Source organism: Sus scrofa, chromosome 6, assembly GCF_054392235.1.
Source record: "Sus scrofa isolate SSC_HxYL_T2T_F1_AM1 chromosome 6, Sscrofa_HxYL_maternal_Yorkshire_Landrace_v2.0, whole genome shotgun sequence".
Taxonomy (NCBI): domain Eukaryota; kingdom Metazoa; phylum Chordata; class Mammalia; order Artiodactyla; family Suidae; genus Sus; species Sus scrofa.
This window is the reverse complement of record NC_139388.1, coordinates 61,052,683-61,073,931: the sequence shown is the minus strand read 5'-3', so window position 1 is coordinate 61,073,931 and position 21,249 is coordinate 61,052,683. Positions and strand designations below refer to the sequence as shown.

The 21,249-nt window shown below is 47.4% G+C and overlaps 1 protein-coding gene across 11 annotated transcripts in view; it reads right to left on the bottom strand.

Moving 5' to 3' along the window:
• LOC146402437 (uncharacterized) overlaps nucleotides 1-10,425 on the bottom strand; it is a 43,809-nt gene extending 33,384 nt beyond the window's left edge. For 9 of the 11 annotated variants that reach the window (XM_084961520.1, XM_084961519.1, XM_084961521.1 and 6 more), the window contains exons 1-2: nucleotides 10,382-10,425; nucleotides 3,741-3,839 (exon numbers count right to left, since the gene is read on the bottom strand). In XM_084961520.1, coding sequence (XP_084817646.1) covers nucleotides 3,741-3,821 — 81 coding nt within the window. In that variant the 5' untranslated portion in view covers nucleotides 3,822-3,839; nucleotides 10,382-10,425. Of the gene's footprint in view, nucleotides 1-3,740; nucleotides 8,193-8,470 lie in introns of all 11 variants that reach the window. The other 2 variants (XM_084961524.1, XM_084961527.1) reach the window with 2 other exon arrangements.
• Between the last annotated feature and the right edge of the window lie 10,824 nt (nucleotides 10,426-21,249).

The window sequence follows — 21,249 nt, the reverse complement described above, 5'->3', positions numbered from 1 at the left end:
CCAAAACAAAACCATGGACTTTCACATCCAGGAACTCCATATGGCAAGAAGCAGCCAAAAATGAACAAACAAACAAACAAAACAAAACTTATTGAAGAAGAGTTCTCTTGTGGTTCAGCGGGTTAAGGACCTGGTGTTCACTACTGCAGCTCAGGTTGCTACTGTGGCTTGGGTTCGATCGCTAGCCCAGGAAATTCCCCATGCTGAAGATGAGTCAAAGAAAAAAAAAAAAAAAGCTTACTGGACAATTAAAACTCATGACTATAAAGAATATGGAAAAATATATTATAATTAATATGGAATGTTTCACCAAAATATCATAATCAGAAGGAAACACTTGTAATTTCCCTGGTGGTCTATTAGGTAGGATGCTGCACTTTCAATGCTGCAGCCCAGGTTCAATCCCTGGTCTGGACACTGAGATCCCACATCAAGCTGCTGCTCGCTGTGGACAAAAAATTTTTTTAAATGGAAGGGAGGGGAGTTCCCATTATGGCGCAGGGGTTAACGAATCCGACTAGGAACCATGAGGTTGCGGGTTCGGTCCCTGCCCTTGCTCAGTGGCTTAACAATCTGGCGTTGCCGTGAGCTGCGGTGTAGGTTGTAGATGCGGCTCAGATCCCGAGTTGCTGTGGCTCTGGCGTAGGCCGGTGGCTACAGCTCTGATTCGACCCCTAGCCTGGGACCCTCCATATGCCACGGAGCAGCCCAAGAAATGGCAAAAAGACAAAAATAATTAAATAAATAAAAATAAAATAAAATAGAATGGAAGGAGGGAGGGAGAAGAAATGCATTTCCTCTGAAGTTACAGCGGAGTGAAGGGGGCCAGCCAGGGCAGCTGTCACCACTGTACAATGTCTCTGAACAGGGACCACAAGAGGAAGTAACAGGAGGAAAACAGAGAGTGACAGCTAGAGATGCAGAGTGTGTCTCAGAGTTGAATGTTGGGAGTTCCGGCCATGGCTCAGTGGTTAATCCCACTAGGAACCACGAGGTTGCAGGTTCGATCCCTGGCCTCGCTCAGTGGGTTAAGGATCTGGCGATGCCATTAACTGTGGTGTAGGTCAAAGACATGGCTTGGATCCTGTGTTGCTGTGGCTGTGGTGTAGGCCAGCGGCTACAGCTCTGATTCGACCCCTAGCCTGGGAACCTCCATATGCTGCAGGTGTGGCTCTAAAAAAAAAAAAAAAAAAAAAAAAAAAGAGTTGAAACATAGTGATGAATTTAAGGAGATGGGAAGGTGAAAAATGAAAGGGAGGAAAAGATGCTGCATTGTAAACAGACCAGGCGGGACTTATATTTTATCAGACAAAATAAGCCAAAGACAAAAACTGAAACAACAGACAAAAAACATTGTATAACAATAAAAGGTTCAAATTACCAAGAAGATATAATAATTATAAATATATAAACAACATTAAAGGTTCTCCAAACATGAAGCAAACATTAACAGAAAAACAGAGAAAAGACAATAGCACAGGAGTTCCCACCATGGCTCAGTGGTTAATGAATCCGACTAGGAACCATGAGGTTACAGGTTCGATCCCTGGTCTTGCTCAGTGGGTTAAGGATCCGGCGCTGCCGTGAGCTGTGGTGTAGGTTGCAGATGCGGCTTGGATCCTGAGTTGCTGTGGCTCTGGTGTAGCCCGGCAGCTACAGCTCCAATTCAACCCCTAGCCTGGGAACCTCCATATGCCGCGGGTGCGGCCCTGAAAGAAAAAGAAAAAAATTAGCACCTAAAATTCACTTGCATATCTACACACAATCAACAAATTCCAATGAAACTTAGGACACAATCCTATCTACTATAGCAACAAAAGCGACAGAACACTCTTAGGGAAAAACTCCCCAAGTAGGTGAAAGACTGGTACACCGAAAACTGCTCAATGGTGCAAAAAGAAATCCAAGGATATATAAAAAAAAATCATTTTTTTTTTTAGTTTTTTTTGTCTTTTTGCCATTTCTTGGGCTGCTCCGTGGCATATGGAGGGTCCCAGGCTAGGGGCCCAATCGGAGCTGTAGCTACCAGCCTATGCCAGAGCCACAGCAACTCGGGATCCGAGCCGCGTCTGCAACCCACACTGTAGCTCACGGCAACACCAGATCGTTAACCCACTGAGCCAGGGCAGGGACCGAACCCACAACCTCATGGTTCCTAGTCGGATTCATTAACCACTGAGCCACGATGGGAACTCCATAAAAAAATTTAAAGATAAACTGTATACGTGAATTGGATGACTTAAAATAAAATGACCATGTGACTGAAAATGTGATATAGGTTCAATGGAATGTCTGTCAAAATTTCCAAGACAATTTTTTTTTTCTTTTTGGCTGCCCTGCGGCACATGGAATTCTTGGGCAGGGATCAGATCCAAGCGACCCAAGCCTCAGCTGCAGCAACCTCAAAGGCAATTTTTGCAGTAAAAGAAAAAAATCATGGTAAAATTCACAGGGAATCTCATGGAATAAAACAGAGAAAATACTCTTTTTTTTTTTTTTTTTTTTAAGGCCACACCTGCAGCATATGTTAGTTCCTGGCCTAAGAGTCAAATTGGAGCTACAGCTGCCAGCCTACACCACAGCCCCAGCAACGCCAGGTCTGAGCCACATCTGCAACCTGTGCTGCATGTGAGTGAGGCCAGGGATCGAACTCACATCCTCATGGACATTAGTCTTGCTCTTCACCCGATGAGCTCAACATATTCGAGAGATGAGATGGAGGCCATGATTTTAAGATTTCAAAACATTACAAAGTAATCAATATCATGTGGCACTGGCATAAACACAGATTCATAAACCAACGGAACAGATGAGAACACCAGAAATAATCTCGTGAAAGATGCAAAATGCACAGGCGAGGGTGCCAAGACCACACAGAGGAGGAAAGGACATTCTCAGTAACAAACGATGCTGAGCAACTAGATACATACCAGAAAAAGAATGGATCTGGGGGCTTCCCGTCGGGGCCCAGAGGGTCAAGAACCCGACACAGTATCCATGGAGGATGTGGGTTCAATCCTTGGCCTCACTCGTGGGTTAAGGATCTGGTGTTGCCCTGAGCTGTGGCGCAGGTCAAAGACGTGGCTCGGGTCTGACATTGCTGTGGCTGTGGGGTAGGCTCCGATTCAACCTCTAGCCTGGGAACTGCCAAATGCTGTGGGTGCAACCATTAAAAGCAAGCAAACAAACAAACCCGAACAACAAACAAAAAAAAACCTTTTTTTTTCTCCTCTATTTTTTTTTTTTTAGGGCCGTACCTGCAGCACATGGAGGTTCCCAGGCTAGGGGTCCAATTGGAGCTAGAGCCTACACCACCACCACAGCAATATCAGATCCAAGCTGTGCCTGCAACTTACACCACAGCTCACGGCAACACCAGACCCTTTATCCACTGACCGAGGCCAGGGATTGAACCTGTAATCTCACGGTTCCTGGTCGGATTCAAAAACTCCTGACTTTGGAGTGCAGCTTCTTGATCCTGGGTGACCGCAGACTGTGCATCCAGATGGGGCCCAATCCCTGCCCGACGCTATGTCTCCAGTCCACGGGTGTGAAGCCCAGGACGATGCCCAAGGGGGCCTCTTCACAAGCTCCAGGTCACTGGGTCATAAGTGGAGGGGACAGGCCCTGAGGGGAGGCCCCGGGTGACTGGGAAGGGACAGGGTCAGACAAGATGAGTGAGGCCAAAGGAGGGCATCTCAGGAAGGACAGACGGAGAATCCCTGAGGAATTAACTTTACCTGAGAAACAGCCATTCCTGACTCCTGGTCTTCCTTCCTCTTCCTCCTCCTCCCCCGCCGGGCTTCTTGCTCAGGCAACATGCGTCTTTAGAAATCAAACTTGAAAGTTAAAAAGATGCTGCTTAATGCTTAGACTCAACATACTGCGTTCTGCCGTGAGACAGGTTTCCGCAATCTTTTCTTAGCCTCTTTGCTTCTGGTTTCTATGCTGAAAACTGCATCTTGTCCTGCTTTCCTTCACCCCATCTTCCTGCTTGGAAAACAGTCGCAGTGCCGGTAAATGACTTAAGCATAAGCACAAAGACCTAAAGGCATAAGCCATGCATGGGGTCAGCTGAATGAGGACAGAATGCCTTGGTCCAGGCCTGCCGTGTGCACAGCATGCTATGTCCTCTAAAGAATAAGAGGAAGATGAACCTCATGGCCCCGAGGGGTTTATGAGGGTCGTTAGCAGGAGATGCATGAGCAAGGAGAACCGAGGTGCAAACCTAGGCATGCCAGCCAGGTTGCCGCAGATAGGCACGCAGCTGTCTGCAGAAGCACAAGGGTGATTCTCCAGAATGCTATGCCTAGAGAGCCGACACCAAGCTTCCTCAATGCTAATGACTGTTAAAAGCCTAAAGGTCAGAATAAAAGCTTAATCAGCAACCGGCTCTGTGACTTTTAAAATAACTTAAAAAAACCTATATCCTGCACCCAAAGCCCCCTCCTCACTTGACGTCATCCTCAAGAGCACAAAAAAGCAGTGTGGTTTCTTGAGGTGGGGCTCTTAGTCCCTGAGACCTTGAGTTCCCCGGTTCCCACCTTTACTCAAGATAAATGTCTCTGTGTCTTGTTTTATGTTAACTTTTTTTCCTGAAGTTTCACAGCACCTGTTCTTCAGCCCCAACCTGCTGAGCTGGTCTTGGCAGCGTTCTTGTGCCACAACCACATGCACAGGGGAGACCGCACCATGTGGAAGAGACAGGCCTCTGGGGTCCGCTGTCCCAGGAGGCACTCAGGACAAGAAACTCCCACGGAGACCAACAGGAGAGTTTTCCAACAACTTTCCTTCTGATTAAGCTCCTCTCCTGGTGAGGCCCTCACTTACACTCAACCTTGGGCACCTCAGCTGGACCCCACAACCCCCTGCAGGCCACAGACCAGCCCTGCTCCATCCCCCGTGCAGAGCAGAGCCCCCTCGCCCTCAGCCCAGATACCAGCCCCCAGGATTGGAAGGACGCGGAGCGTTGCTGCTCAAGGATGGATCCGGATTGGAATCACCTGGGGCACCTTAAATATTGATGTTGGATCCCACATGACTGCATGAAGGGGAATCCCTGGTCAGAGGGCACAGAACATGTACATGCAAAACACCTCATGGATCTAAAGTGAAGTCTGGGTTAAGCAGCACTCAAAGGAGGCAGGCTTTGCACACCTCCCACTTTCCTTTCCAGGTTAACTGAGGTATAATTGATAAATAATAATGGTGTGTATATGAGACATTCAGTGTGATTCTTTGGCAGTTGATAAGCTGTGTGATAATCACAATACAGTACTTTACACTTCCATCAATTCACTATTTTATTTTTATTGATTGATTGACTGATTGATTAGCTTTTTAAGGTCACACCTGACTGAGGCTTATGAAGTTTCCCAGGCTAGGGGTCCAATCGGAGCTACAGCTGCCAGCCTACACCACAGGCACAGCAATTCGGGATCTGAGCTGTGTCTGACCTACACCACAGCTCATGACAACACGGGATCCTTAACCCACTGAGCGAAGCCAGGGATCAAACCCACAACCTCATGGTTCCTAGGTGGATTCGTTTCCGCTGTGCCACAACGGGAACTCCTGCTCCTTTTTTATTTCTGTGTGCTGAGAACACTTAAGTGTTTCAAAGAAAATACCAAGTACACAGAAACACAGTATGAATAAATACAGTCTGCACAATGTAATTAGATGTACATGTTGCAAATGTTTACCTAAATATACCAAACAATGCCATCTCCAAAAACTACATATAGATATTTTTAGGGCTGCAGGTCCGGCATATGCAAGTTCCCAGGCTAGGGGTGGAACTGGAGTTACAGCTGCCAGCCTACACCACAGCCACAGCCACACCAGATCGGAACTACATCTGCAACCTACACCTCAGCTTTTGTCAATGCTGGATCCTTAACCCACTGAGCGGGGCCAGGGATCAAACCAGCATCCTCATGGATACTAGCTGGGTTCGTTTCTACTAAGCCACAAGGGGAACTCCCCCAAACACTATGTATTAAAGAGTTTCCATGGTGACGCCCCAGTGAGACCCACAACACTCCAAACTGCCTTTCGCATCTTTCATTCTGTGTCAGAAATGTTTTTCATTTGCAGCACAAAATACTAAAAAGTATCAAAGGTAGCCCACAAAATGATCTTTGCGATTTTTCCCTCTATTCCTCTAAAAACTGCACAATGATTTCTATTTGTTTTCTTTTTTCTGGAGCAGGAAGCATTTTATTACTTGCAGCAATTAAGGAGAACACTGGAGATCTTTCCCAAAGCAATTTCTCTGCACAATAATTCCTGATCTACAAAAAAAAAAAAAAAAAAAAAAAAAAACCAACACAAGACACTTGCGGAGTGCAAGCTGTGGGGCACCCTCTACCTCCACTGCCTGAGGACAAGGCTGCCATCCTTCTGCCCCCAGTGATCCCTGAGGGCTCCGCTCAGGCCACACGTCTAACAATGTCTTCTCAGCCTAAACACACTACCTTCATTCCGCCTCATAGATGATCATGAAACTGATACTGGTAAACCTAAGACTCAGCAGCTATGTTCCAGGCACCCTGAGCTAACACACTAAGGAACCTCCAACCATGCAATGAACCCCAGAAGCCATAACCCCAATACCAGGTGCTCCCGCCAGAAGGGATACGTCGCATGCAAACAGTCCCACGCATCCCTTGAGCCATAAAGGGACAAGTGCACATGCCCTTTACTGGCCGTCCAGAGGCGCACGCTTGCCTCCACATCCCTTCTGCTGCAGGCTGCCCTCCCCACTTCTCTGTCCATCTATCTCTCCTCCACGTACCCATGGGCAAACACGGCTAAAAGGCACAAGGACCTTTCAGCAAAGGGAACCAACCTCACGTCACCATCGCATAGCTCGCTCTGTTCACAGATCACGTGACAGGGAAAACTCTAGTATTAGACTAGCTGGTTAAAGTGGGTTGTTGGACTGACATCTTTACCAAGCACTCATCAAAATACTCTAAAATTCTTTACCAGTTACTAAGGAACTTCTCCAAGATATCAGATAAAGAGAGGAAAGCACTCAAATGTCAAATAAATCTGAATCAATAAAAGGAAATAATGCGAATTTTTTTTCTTCCATTTTTGGCTGTCCTGCAGCATATGGAATTCTGGAGCCAGGGATCAGATCCGAGCTGCATGCAGTGGAGACCCAAGATGCAGCTGCCGAAATGTTGGATCCTTAACCCACTATGCCTGCCAAGTCTCAGGGCTCCCAAGATGCTGCCAATCCATGGCACCACAGCTGGAACTGCAATTTTTTTCTTTTCTACTTTTTCTTTTTTTTATGGCCACACCTCGGCATCATGGAAGTTCCCAGGCCAAGGGTCAAAAGAGAACTACAATGGCCAGCCTGTGCCACAGCAATGCTGGATCTGAGCCGCATCTGCCACCTACATGCGGGAGCTTAAGGCAGTGATCCTTAACCCACTGAGTGAGGCCAGGGATTAAACCCACATCGTCACGGACTCTATGTCGTGTTCTTAACTCGATGAGCCACAACGGGAACTCCAGAACTCCTGAATTTTAAATTTACTACATTCTAAAGCTACAAATCATGTATCACACTTTAAGCATCCACATCCAAACAACTCACCCTCCATCTTGATCCAGTTTCCCCTCTCTACCTGCACTACCAGGTGTTCCCATTTCATTATTTATCTCCCTCTTTCTTTCCCTATATCTCCTTCTTTTTGTTTTTGTTTTGTTGTTGCCGGCTTTTTGTGGTTTGTTTGTCTGCTTCTTAGGGCTGAACCTGTAGCATATGCAAGTTTCCAGGCTAGGGATTCAACTGGAACTGCAGCTGCCAGACTACACCTCAGCCGTAGCAACATGGATTGCAGCCACATCTTCGACCTACACCACAGCTCATGGCAATGCTAAATTCTTAACCCAGTGGGCGAGGCCAGGGATTGAACCCACATCCTCATGGATATTAGTTGTGTTCCCTAACCCACTGAGCTACAAGAGGAACTCCCTGAGCTAAAACAGGAACTCCCGTTTTTTTTTATTTTATGGCCCAAAACATGGCATGTGGAAGTTCCCAGGGCCTGGAAACTGGGAACTGGAGCCACAGCAAGACCAATGTGCCCTGGGCTGTGGATCAAACCCACACCTCTTCAGTGACCCAAGCCACTGCGCCCTACTATTCTCATGGTGCGCCTGCCAGCAACCTATTTTTTTTTTTTTTTTTTTTTTTTTTGCTATTTCTTTGGGCCGCTCCCGCGGCACATGGAGGTTCCCAGGCTAGGGGTTGAATCGGAGCTGTAGCCACCGGCCTACGCCAGAGCCACAGCAACGCGGGATCCGAGCCGCGTCTGCAACCTACACCACAGCTCACGGCAACGCCGGATCGTTAACCCACTGAGCAAGGGCAGGGATCGAACCCGCAACCTCATGGTTCCTAGTCGGATTCGCCAACCACTGCGCCACGACGGGAACTCCCAGCAACCTATTTCTTTCTTCTTCTTCTTTTTTTTTTTTTAGGGCTGCACCTGCGGCATATGGAGGGTCCCAGGCTAGGGGTGGAATCAGAACTGTAGCTGCCAGCCTACACCAGACACAGTAACGCAGGATCCGAGGCGCGTCTGTGACCTACACCACAGCTCATGGCAACGTCAGATCCTTAACCCACTGAGCAAGGCCAGGGATGGAATCCATGTCCTCATGGATCCTAGTCAGGGGTTTGTTAACCACTGAGCCACGATGGAAACTCCTGGCCTCCTATTTCTTCTCTTTCTTTTTTGTCTTTTTAGGGCCACATCCGAGGCACATGGAGGTTGAATTGGAGCTGTAGCCGCTGGTCTACACCACAGCCGCAACAACACCAGATCCCAGCCACGTCTGTGACCTACACAGACTACAGAGACCACAGCTCACGGCAATGCCGGATCCTTAACCCACCTAGGGAGGCCAGGGGTCGAACCTGCGCTGGCATGGATTCTAGTCAGATTCGTTTCTGCTGAGCCAGGAGGAGAACTCCCTGGCCTCCTGTTTCTTATCTCTCATCCATCCTGCCCTACTCTGCAAGTAGACTCCCCACTTGTTCTTCCCCCAGCCTTTCTAATTGTCTTAAATATCCATATAGTTCTGCCCCCTTCACACAACTCTACACTCTCTCTGTCCCCAGGGTTACACCACCCACCCCTTCTGTCCCTGTTACACTCCCTCCCCCACTCCCTGGCACCCCAAGTGGCTCTGCTTCCTTCCTGCTCTGTCTCTTCCTCTGCTAGTCACAAGTTGTCATCTGTTTCTCTCCCAGAACAAGGAGACTCTGAATTTCCTGTAGTTCCCACTGTTTATTACCCTCCACCTCCGCCGCTCTCCCTGCTAAGTGCCTCAACACAGCCGCCACCCCTCCCATCACTGCACTGCTACACTCTCCCAGTGTTGCTTTCCAACCCCTGAAGATCCGGCTTTTTATTACTTCTGGAGTACACGCACCTGCTAATTTCAAGGCCTACTGTATTTCATTTGCTGCCTTATAAATCCCTTAGCCATCCTCTACGTGTCCATCCGTCCTATCTTATTATTTTCTCCTCAACTTTTCTGTGTTTGGCTCATCTTTTTTTTGGGCGGGGGGGGCGCCCACGGCAGGTTGAAGTTCCCTGGCCAGGGATGGAACCAGAACCACAGCAGCGACGCGAACCGCTGCTGTGGGTCCTGACACCGATGCGCCACAATGTCATTCCCATGTCTCTGCCTCTCCTCATGCCCCTCACACAAGTATTTACAGGGATGGAGACTAAATAAGATGCCCGCCAACCGGAAGAGAACATATTTCATCCGGTGGACTTTGAGACGGAAGAACGCTGGGTGTCACACGGTGGACGAGGTCACCTCCCCCTACGCCGGGTGCGGGGAAGGGCTGACTACACACGTGAGGCCTGCGGGGCAGAAGGACCGGCCGGAGGGGCCGCGAGGACAGAGGGGCTGCAGGGAGGGTGGTCTCAGGAGAGGGGGGCTCCCGAATCCCAGCACCGGGGCGAGGACGCGGCCTCTCCGGGAGCGGGGCGGCCGGCGCTGCCTCCAGTTGGGGGAGCGAGGTGGGGGCGCGGGTCCTCCTCGGGGAAGAGCACTTTACATGGCGGGGCGGAGGCAGGAAAGGAATCTAAGCAGGAAAACGCCGCCAAAGGCTGCGTCTACGTGTACTAAAGGCAGAAAAGCCGGGGGCTCCAGGATCAGGCACAGAGCGATTTCGAACTCTAAGGAAAACAAACCCGACCTATAACGGCGACGTATTGACTAACTTGGGACGGAGGGCCGGGTGCTGGGATTTTAGGGCCGTCGTGACCCCCACACCCAAAGGATGGGGTTAGAGGGACGGCACATCACAGAGTTACACTATAAAGGAGAAACTTACTCTCAGCAGGGTGACCTTCACGCCGCGCTCTCCGCTTCCGCTTCCGCAAAGACTGCGCCTGCGCGGATTTAGGGCCGGGGCTGCTGGGGGCGGGGCCTGGGCGGAACGTCCCCGGCGAGGGGCGGGGCGAGGAGGAGCCCAGGTGGGGGGCTGGGCGGCCAGGTCCAGGGCCCGGAGCCCCGAGGGGATGGAGTGTCCCTGGACCCAGAAACTGCTCTTTTTAAGCTACAGTCATTTCATTTCAGGTTAAGGTAGAACCTTCCTATTGGTTTACGGTGACATATTTTGTCTCCTAACAAGTTGAAAATGATTTCAAAAAATGCCTCTTTTGCCAGCAGGCTGCTGTCCAAGGGAATTGACTGAAGGTGCATGAGATATAAGGCTTTTCCTTTTTTTTTTTCTTTTTAGGCCCGCACCTGCGGCATACGGAAGTTCCCAGGCTAGGGGTCTAATCAGCTGCAGCTGCCGGCCTACACCACAGACACAGCCAAGCCAGATCCAAGTCGCTTCTGCAACTTCTGCCACAGCTTGTGGCAACACTGGATTCTTAACCCACTGAGAGAGGATAGGATTGCACCCGCATTCTCATGGATACTAGCCTGATCCTCCTGTATACTAGTCAGGTTCTTAATTTGCTGAGCTACAGTGGTAACTCCCATTTTTTTTTTCTTTATTTTTGGCCACCTTTCTTTTAGGCAAGGCATATGGGTGGCAACACTGTATTCTTAACCCATTGTGCCTGGTGGAGGATGGAATTTGCCCCCCAGTGTGGCAGAGACACAGTGGATCTGTTGAACCAAAAAGGGAACTCCCAAAGTAAATCTATCAATAGCTTTCTCAAACTCTTCAGTGACGTAAAACCTCACACCTTTTCTAAGTTAAATGCTGAGCAGTTATTAAATATCTAAATTATTCCAAAATAAAAAATACTAAAACATTACTAAAATGGGTACATCCACTTTTGGCTTTCTTTATGTAAGAGCTAAAGATAATTGAGTTTTATGCTAAAAATACTCTGCTACAAAATTCAAATTTGGGTTTCCTTGCTGATAAAAGGAAAATGTTATTTCTTTGAAAATATTTTTTTTTTTAAACTACTCCTTTTGGAGTTCCCATCATGGCGAAGCCCAAACGAATCTGACTAGGAACCATGAGGTTATGGGTTCGATCCCTGGCTTCGCTCAGTAGGTTGGGGATCTGGCGTTGCCACGAGCTGTGGTGTGGGTCGCAGACAAGGCTCGGATCTGGCTTTGCTATGGCTGTGGTGTAGGCCAGCAGCTGTAGCACCGATTTGACAGACAAAAAAAGAAACCTAAAACTTACAAATTCAGAAGAGCTGGAGTTCCCGTCGTAGCGCAGTGGTTAACAAATCCGACTAGGAACCATGAGGTTGCGGGTTCGGTCCCTGCCCTTGCTCAGTGGGTTGACGATCCGGCGTTGCCGTGAGCTGTGGTGTAGGTCGCAGATGCGGCTCGGATCCCGCGTTGCTGTGGCTCTGGCGTATGCCGGGGGCTACAGCTCCAATTCGACCCCTAGCCTGGGAACCTCCATATGCCGTGGGAGCGGCCCAAAGAAATAGCAAAAAGACAAAAAAAAAAAAAACAAAAAAACAAACAAAAAAAAAACAAACAGAAGAGCTAAATTTCTCTTACAATTTTATAAATGTTTGTCTTTGAAACCACTCACCTTTACTTATTACTAAAAAATTATCATTTCACAATGATGTGTAGTCCTGTAACAGCAAGTCAAAAAAACTTTTTGATACATATATATTTTTTGTCTTTTCAGGGCCCCACCCACGGCATATGGAGGTTCCCAGGCTAGGGGTCTAATCAGAGCAGTAACTGGCAGCCTATGTCACAGCCACAGCAACACCAGATCCAAGCCAAGTCTGCAACCTACACCACAGCTCACGGCAACACTGGATCCTTAACCCACTGATCGAGGCCAGGGATCAAACCTGCATCCTCAAGGATGGTGGTCAGATTCGTTTCTGCTGAGCCATGACTCCCTCCATTCTGGCTGTCCCAGGACATTTTATATAGTTCTCTGTGCTGTACAAGACCTTGGCTTTTTTTTTTCTTTTTTTCTTTTTGCCATTTCTTGGGACACTCCCATGGCATATGGAGGTTCCCAGGCTAAGGGTCGAATTGGAGCTGTAGCCCCCGGCCTACACCACAGCCACAGCAACACGGATCCGAGCCGCGTCTGCAACCTACACCACAGCTCATATCCGGCAACGCCGGATCCTTAACCCACTGAGCAAGGCCAGGGATTGACCCCGCAACCTCATGGTTCCTAGTTGGATTCGTTAACCACTGCGCCATGATGGGAACTCCAAGACCTTGTTTTTTATCCCTCAGTGTGTAATAGCTCACATCTGCTAACCTCGACCTCCCACTAGAAGTCAATCTTGAAAGTTGATAATGTTCCTGATGCTTAGAACCAATACACCCCATCTCTGTGCCACAACCACACACACAGGGGAGAGCTTACCATGTGGATGACACAGGCCTCTGCTGCCCACTGTCCCAGGACGGATTCAGGACAGGAGACTCCTACAGAGACCAACAGAGGAGTTTTCCCAGACTTTTCTTCAGATCACAGTATTCTTCTGCTGAGGCCCTCACCCACCCTGCAGCCGTGTGCACCTCCGCTGGAGCCCACAACCCCCTGCAGGTCACAGACCAGCCCTGCTCCATCCCCGTGCAGAGGAGAGCCCCCGCCCCCTCAGCCCAGATCCCAGCCCTCAGGATTGGGAGGACACGGAGCCCTGCTGCTCAAGGATGGATCTGGACTGGAATCACCTGGGGGACCTTAAATATAATTAAAGTTGGGCCCCATACTGATAATATGACAAAGAATCTCTGGTCAGGGGGCAAAAACGTATCTACAAAAGGCTTCATCAATCTGATGTCAAGAATGTGTTAAGAACCATGAGGTTGCAGGTTTGATCCCTGGCCTTGCTCAGTGGGTTGGGGATCCAGCGTTGCCGTGAGCTGTGGTGGAGGTCAAAGACTCAGCTCAGATCCCGTGTTGTTGTGGCTGTGGCTGTGGTGTAGGCTGGTGGCTACAGCTCCAATTTGACCCTTAGCCTGGGAACTTCCATATGCCACGGCAGCGGCCCGAGAAACAGCAAAAAGATTTAAAAAAAAAAAAAGTGTTAAGCAACATAGATGGACAAATGGACAAAGAAAATGGTGTGTAACTATACAGACTGGAATATTACTCAACGATAAAATAAAGAAATTTTGGAGTTCCCTGGTGAAGCAGGTTAAGGATCCGGCGCTGTCACTGCAGGGATCGTGAGGGTCACTGCTGGGGAGGGGGAGGAGTCAATCCCTAGACCGGGAACTTCCACATGCCATGGGCATGGCCAAAAAAAAAAACGGATATGGTATAAATTGGGGATCATGGGAAGTGCCAAAATATAGATACATTGTAGATTAATGACAACCAGTCTTATTTCAGGCCCCTGAAGACACAGTGTTAGAGACCATGGTTAAATGAAAAGAGCAAGAGGAGTTCCCGTCGTGGCGAAGTGGTTAACGAATCCGACTAGGAACCATGAGGTTGCGGGTTCGGTCCCTGCCCTTGCTCAGTGGGTTAAGGGTCTGGCGTTGCCGTGAGCTGCAGTGTAGGTCACAGACACGGCTCGGATCCCGTGTTGCTGTGGCTCTGGTGTAGGCCGGCGGCTATAGCCCCGATTGAACCCCTAGCCTGGGAACCTCCATATGCCGCAGGAGTGGCCCAAGAAATGGCAAAAAGGCAAAAAAAAAAAAAAATAAGTAAGAGAAAAAAGAAAAGAACAAGAGTACAGAGTGTGATGGATTCACCGGAATTGCATTTTGATACCATCTTAGTTAGAATCTACTATACTTTCATGTCTAATGAAATATGGTCTTGTTAAAATCCTGAATGGAGTTCCCTTGTGGATTGGTGGTGCAGCGATTAAAGATCATGGAAGCAGCTTGGAGGCTACTCTATAGCGAGGGTTCAATCTCTGGGCCAGGAACTTCCACATGCTGAGGGTGCAGCCAAAACATTAATAATAAAATGAAATCCTGAATGAGGTATAAGCTTTCCACTGAGCCAAGCCAATCGTACCTCACTGAAGTACTTCCTAATGATCACTAATGATACAGCGTTAGGATGTCTAGGTTGAAGCGTATCTACAACAATTTCTCTCCACCACTTACAATTTTATGGACATTCATAATTTGCATTAGAGTTATGAACTCCATAGTGTACCCCTGATTTTTACTGCAGCTATAATGAAACTACCATGGCAGGGGTTCCCTGGCGGCTCAGGGGGTTAAGGATCCAGCATGGTTACTGCTTTGGCTCTTGTTACTGCTGTGGCATGGCTTCGATCCCTGGCCCAGGAAATTCTGTATGCTGAGGGTGCAGCCAAAACAATAAAAACAACGAAAATAATATGGCAGTGGAGGGAGTTCCCGTTGTGGCGCAGTGGAAACAAATCCAACCAGTATCCATGAAGATGCAGGTTGGATCCCTGGCCTCGTTCATTGGGTCGGGGATCCAGCATTGCCGTGAGCTGAGGTGTAGGGTGCAGATGTGGCTCAGATCCTATGTTGCTGTGGCTGTGGTGTAGGCTGGCAGCTACAGCTCCGATTCAGCCTCTAGCCTGGGAACTTCCCTATGCCACAGGTGTGGCCCTGAAACAAACAAACCTGAAAAACGAACTTCAGACACAAGTTCCTTTTTTTTTTTTCTTTTTTCTTTTTGGCCACCTTGAATCATACGGAGTTCCCAGGCCAGGGGTCAGATCCAAGCAGGAGTTGTGACCTAAGCCACAATTTGGCAACGCCAGATCCTTAACCCACTGTTGCAGGTCAGAGATGAACCTACATCCCAGAGCTCCCAAGACGCCACAGAACTTGTTATGCCACACTGGGAACTTCAAAACACAAATTCTCTACATCCTGCCCCTCCCTCCATGCCTGAATATCCACTATATGATTATATTTCTACAGGCCTTTTTTAGTGCTGGAATTAGACCCATGGTTTACATATTTACATGAAATGAAAATAGAAATATATCAGGCATAGGAGTTCCCGTCGTGGCTCACTGGTTAACAAATCTGACTAGGAACCATGAGATTACCGGTTCGATCCCTGGCCTTGCTCATCAGGTTAAGGATCTGGCGTTGCCGTGGGCTGTGGTGCAGGTTGCAGATGTGGCTTGGATCCCACGTTGCTATGGCTGTGGCGTAGGCCGGTGGCTACAGCTCAGACTCAACCCCTAGCCTGGGAACCTCCGTGTGCTGCGGGAGCGGCCCAAGAAAAGGCAAAAAAGACCAAAAGAAAAGAAAAGAAAAGAAATGCATCAGGCATAAAAAACGTGAGGAAGGAAAAATTCAGGAATGAGGATTAAAATGACTCAGTCTGGAGTTCCCGCTGTGGTGCAGTGGGTTAAGCCCCTGGCCTTGTCTCTGAACACAGTTTGATCCCCAGCCTAGTTAAGACGGATCTGGTGGGAGTGCCCATCGTGGCACAGTGGTTAACGAATCCAATTAGGATCCATGAGGCTATGGGTTTGATCCCTGGCCTTGCTCAGTGGGTTAAAGATTCGGCATTGCCGTGAGCTGTAATGTAGGTCAGTCATGGCTCGGATCCTGCATTACTGTGGCTGTGGTGTAGGCCGGCAGCTGCAGCTCTGATTCAACCCCTAGTCTGGGAACCTCCATATGCTGGGGGTGCGGCCCTAAAAAGCAAAAAAAATAAAAATAAAAATAATAATAATTAAAAAAAATAATCCCTGGCACAGGAACTTCCATGTGCCTTTGTTGTGGCCAAAATAATAATAATAATAATGACTCAATCGATCTTTTGTGGTTCATGTGCTCAGAGAAAGAACTGGAGATCAGTGTTCGTGAGTTTCCTCTACAAATAAACATGCAAAATGGGATTTTTCCATAGATAAACTAGAAATTTCACCTATGCACTCTCCAACCCATGTTTTGTTAGCTTACACTTTGGCTTTCTCTGTTGCAAAAGGATGGAACCCCTTTCAAAGTTTAGTTTGGATGGCAGGAATAAAGGCTCCATACACTAAAGTGTCAGGAGAATGTTTCTTACATAATGAGGCTTTCTGGGGAGAACAGGGTGGACTCACAAGTTGTTTCTAAAACGGCTAGAGCAGCAGAAAATGGTGATGACCTTGCATTATCGTGGATAAAGGACCAGGCTGTGGTGATGGTACTTGACTGTGGGGTGAACCTACAACTACTGCCAAAGAAGCCCTCAGGGAGTTCCCATCATGGCTCAGTGGTTAACGAATCCGACTAGGAACCATGAGGTTGCGGGTTCGATCCCTGGCCTTACTCAGTGGGTTAAGGATCCGGCGTTGCCGTGAGCTGTGGTGTAGGTTGCAGACGCGGCTTGGATCCTGTGTTGCTATGGCTGTGGCGTAGGCCGGTGGCTACAGCTCCGATTGGACCCCTAGCCTGGGAACCTCCATATGCCATGGGAAAGACCCAAGAAATGGCAAAAAGACAAAAAAAGAAGCCCTCAGGCTTTATTATCAGCCTTCCTTGTCCACATAGTGAGGCTTAAAGATCCATAGTCAGACCTGAAAGATGGAGTCGGACTCATATAAAACGGAATGTTTGGAGTTCCCATAATGACTCAGTGGTAAGGAACCCAACCAGTATCCATGAGGATGTGGGTTCCATTCCTGGCTTTGCTCAGTGGGTTAAGGATGCTGTGATGCAGTGTAGGTTGCAAATGTGGCTTGGATCTGGAGCCAACGACTGCAGCTCCGATTCGACTCGTAGCCTGGGAACTTCCAGGTGCCTTGGGTGCGGCCCTAAGAAGACTAAGTAAAGAAATAAAACTGAATGTTTACCCTTGAAACTCCTGATGTGTTGCTTAAGAAAGGCCATGATTTTCCACATACTGATAACACACTTATCCATTCCTCTTCTTGATGCCCTTGGATCTTACTGCACAATAGGATTATTGGAAATGCTTGGGAAATACATATAGATGAATGGCCTAAGATATTTTTTATTTGTATTATAAAAATTAATGTATGGAGGGAGTTCCCATTGTGGCGCAGCAGAAGCAAATCCTAGTGGGAACCATGAGGTTGTGGGTTCAATACCTGGCCTTGCTCAGCGGGTTAAGGATCCCAAGTTGCCATGAGCTGTGGTGTAGGTCACAGATGCTGCTGGGATCCGTTGTTGCTGTGACTGTGGTGTAGGCTGGCAGCTGTAGCTCCGATTTGACCCCTAGCCTGGGAACTTCCATAGGCCTTGGGTGCAGTGCTAAAAAACACAAAAACAAAAACAAAAACAAAATTAACGTATGGAGGTGTTCATCAAATTATAAATAGAAATAAAAATTTTTCAGAAGAGCCATTTTGAAAGGGTATTTAAAACACTCCTTTTGGAGTTCCTGCTGTGGCACACTGGATTAAGGATCCAGAATTGTGTCTGCAGCAGTTCAGATCACAGCTGCAAGTCGGATTCGATACCTGGTCCAGGAATTTCCATATGCTGTGAGTGTATTTAAAAACAAACCTCTTTTTGAAGTTACAGTAATAAGCACTGTATCTCAACTGTAGGAAAATTACATTTTTATGAATCCTAAATTTAATTATATATGTATGATACCTATTTATTTATTGAACTACAGTGGTTTTATTTTATCACATTAGCTGTACATGTACAGCATAGTGATTCAGTATTTATATAGATTATACCTCATTAAAACTTATTACCAGGGAGTTCCCTGGTGGCCTAGTAGATAAAGGATCTGGCATTGTCACTGCTGTGGCATGGGTTCAATCCCTGGCCTGGGAATTTCTGCAAGTCATAAGTGCAGCCAAAAAAAATATTACCAAACAGTGGTTATGATTCCTTGTGCTCTACAATATATTAAGATACTGCTTTTCTATTTTATACAGAGTAGTTTGGATCTCTTAATCCCATACTTCAATCCTACCCCTCTTCCCTTCCCTCTCCCCGCTGGTAACCTAGTTTGTTTTCTCTGTGCGTCTCTGTTTCATTTTTATATATTCATTTCTTTTCCAATTCTACATATAAGTGATAGCATGTAGTATTTTTCTCTGTGACATATTTCACTAAGTACAACACGCTCTCAACCCATCTCTGGTGTTGCCAATGACAGAATTCCCTTCTTCATTACGGCTGAGTAATATTCCACTGTAAATACATAAGACTTCCTCTTTATTCACCTTTCTCTTGATGGACACTTACATTGCTCCTATATCTTGGCTTTTGGAAATAGTGCTGCTATGAACACTGGGATGTATGTATGTTTTCAAATTAGTACTCTCGTGGGAGTTCCCTTTGGGCTCAGTGGTTAATGAGCCCAACTAGGATCCATGGGGATGCAGGTTTGATCCCTGGCCTCACTCAGTGGATGAAGGATCCGGCTTGGTGTTGGCTGGCAGCTGTAGCTCGAATTCAGCCTCTAGCCTGGGAACTTCCATATGCCATGGGTACAGACTTAAAAAGCAAAAAAAAAAAAAAAAAAAAAAAAAAAAAAAATTAGTACACTCATAATTTCAGTATTTACTTACCCATAAATGGAATTCCTGGATCATAAGGTGGTTCTATTTTTTAGTTTTTTGGGGAGACTTATTTATTTATTTATCTTTTTGCTATTTCTTTGGGCCGCTCCCACGGCATATGGAGGTTCCCAGGCTAGGGGTCGAATCGGAGCTGTAGCCGCCGGCCTACGCCAGAGCCACAGCAACGCGGGATCCAAGCCGCATATGCAACCTACACCACGGCTCACGGCAACGCCGGATCGTTAACCCACTGAGCAAGGGAAGGGGTCGAACCCGCAACCTCATGGTTCCTAGTCGGATTCGTTAACCACTGCGCCACGACGGGAACTCCTGACTTATTTTTTGAATCCTATTTCACTATTATTTTAAGGACAGCGGATCTATTTCCTTTGCTTGTCTTCCCTTTTACTTTGGTGAAATGCCTCGAGGATGTATACATCAAGGGAGTGTTTGCAGATTTGTGGGGCATGAAAATGTACACAGAGAAATGACAGATGCAAAGTAGAAGTTCTATAACCATGAAGAAGCTCCTCACATTTCAAGTTCAGTGACAGAATTAGAATGACAGGAGAAAATGAACTAAAGTTCATTGACGGTGAAGCAAGAGACTTGGAGCTGATGTGCAAGTGCCTCCCTGCGATTTTGGAAACACCATACATGGATTTTTTTTTTTTTTTTTTTTAGGGCAGCACCCACTGCATGTGGAGGTTCCCAGACTAGGGGTCAAATGGAGCTGCAGCTGCCGGCTTACACCACCAGCCACAGGCAATCGGGATCTAAGCCTTGGCTGTGACCTGAACCACAGCTCACAGCAATGCTGGATCCTTAACCCATTGAGCAGGGACAGGAATCAAACCCAAGACCTCATAGATGCTAGTTGGGTTCATTACCACTGAACCACAAGAGGAACTCCTGATACGTGGATTTTACTTTATTTTTTAAATTTTTTATCTTTTTGCCTTTTCTAGGCCTGCTTCCCACGGCATATGGAGGTTCCCAGGCTAGGGGTCGAATCGGAGCTGTTGCCACGGGCCTATGCCAGAGCCACAGCAATGCCAGATCCTAGCTGCATCTTCGACTTACACCACAGGCTCATGGCAACACCAGATCCCCAACCCATTGGGTAAGGCCAGGGATTGAACCCAAAACCTCATGGTTCCTAGTCGGATTCGTTAACCACTACGCCACAACGGGAACTCCGGATTTTACTTTAAAATCTCTCTCCAGGATTTCCCATTGTGGCTCAGCAGTAATGAACCCAACTAGTATCCATGAGGATGTGGGTTCGATCTATGGCCCTGCTCAGTGGGTTAAAGATCCATCATTGCTGTTAGCTGAGGTGTAGGGTGCAAATGGACTCAGGTCTGGTGTTGCTGTGGCTATGGTGCAGGCTGCTGCAGTTCAGATTCAACCCTTAGCCTGGGAACCTCAATATGCTGTGGGTGTGGACCTAAAAAGGAAAAAAAAAAAAAGGAAAAAAAATCTCTTTCTCCAGTTCCCCCTTTCTTGCCATTATTCCATCAGTTTCTTCCTTCCATCCATACAATGGACACTGGAAGTCACCTCTCAGACAGCTTGTAGGCCAGAGCTAGTAGATGAGAATGATCTTCTGAATTCAATATGAAGATAATTAGCTGGGAGTTCCTGCTGTGGCTCCGCAGGTTAAGATCCCAAGTTGTATCCAGGAGGATACACGTTTGATCCCTGGCCTCGCTCAGTGGGTTAAGGATCTGCCATTGCTGCAAGCTGCCACATAGGTCGAAGATGTGGCTTGGATCCTGCTTTGCTATGGCTGCGGTGCAGGCTGGCAGCTGCAGCTCTGATTCAACCCCTAGCCCACGAACGTCCACATCTGCCACAGGTACAGCCCAAAAAAGAAAAAAAAAAAAAAATGGAGATATTAGCTGATACTTCTTTTATTGTATTCTTTGCATACAATAAAATACTGTTTTCAAGTGTACTATACAGACGGATTTAGTATGTTTACAACATTTTCCAAATACCACATTTTCATCACACATCCCTACCCCTGAAAAAAAACCCTATACCCATTAGTAGTCTACCCCCAACTACAAGCAAACATTTAGCTACTTTCCATCTCTACGGATATGGCTATTCTGCAGGAGTTCCCTAGGGCCTCAGCAGGTTAAGGATCCAATGTTGTCACTGCTGTGTGGCATGGGTTCAATCCCTGGGTCTCCAACTTCTGCATGTTGTGGGCTTAGCCAAAAAAAAAAAAAAAAAAAAAGAAAAAGAGAAAAAGAAAAAAGATATGGCCATGCCATCCATTTTATCAGTGCCCCGT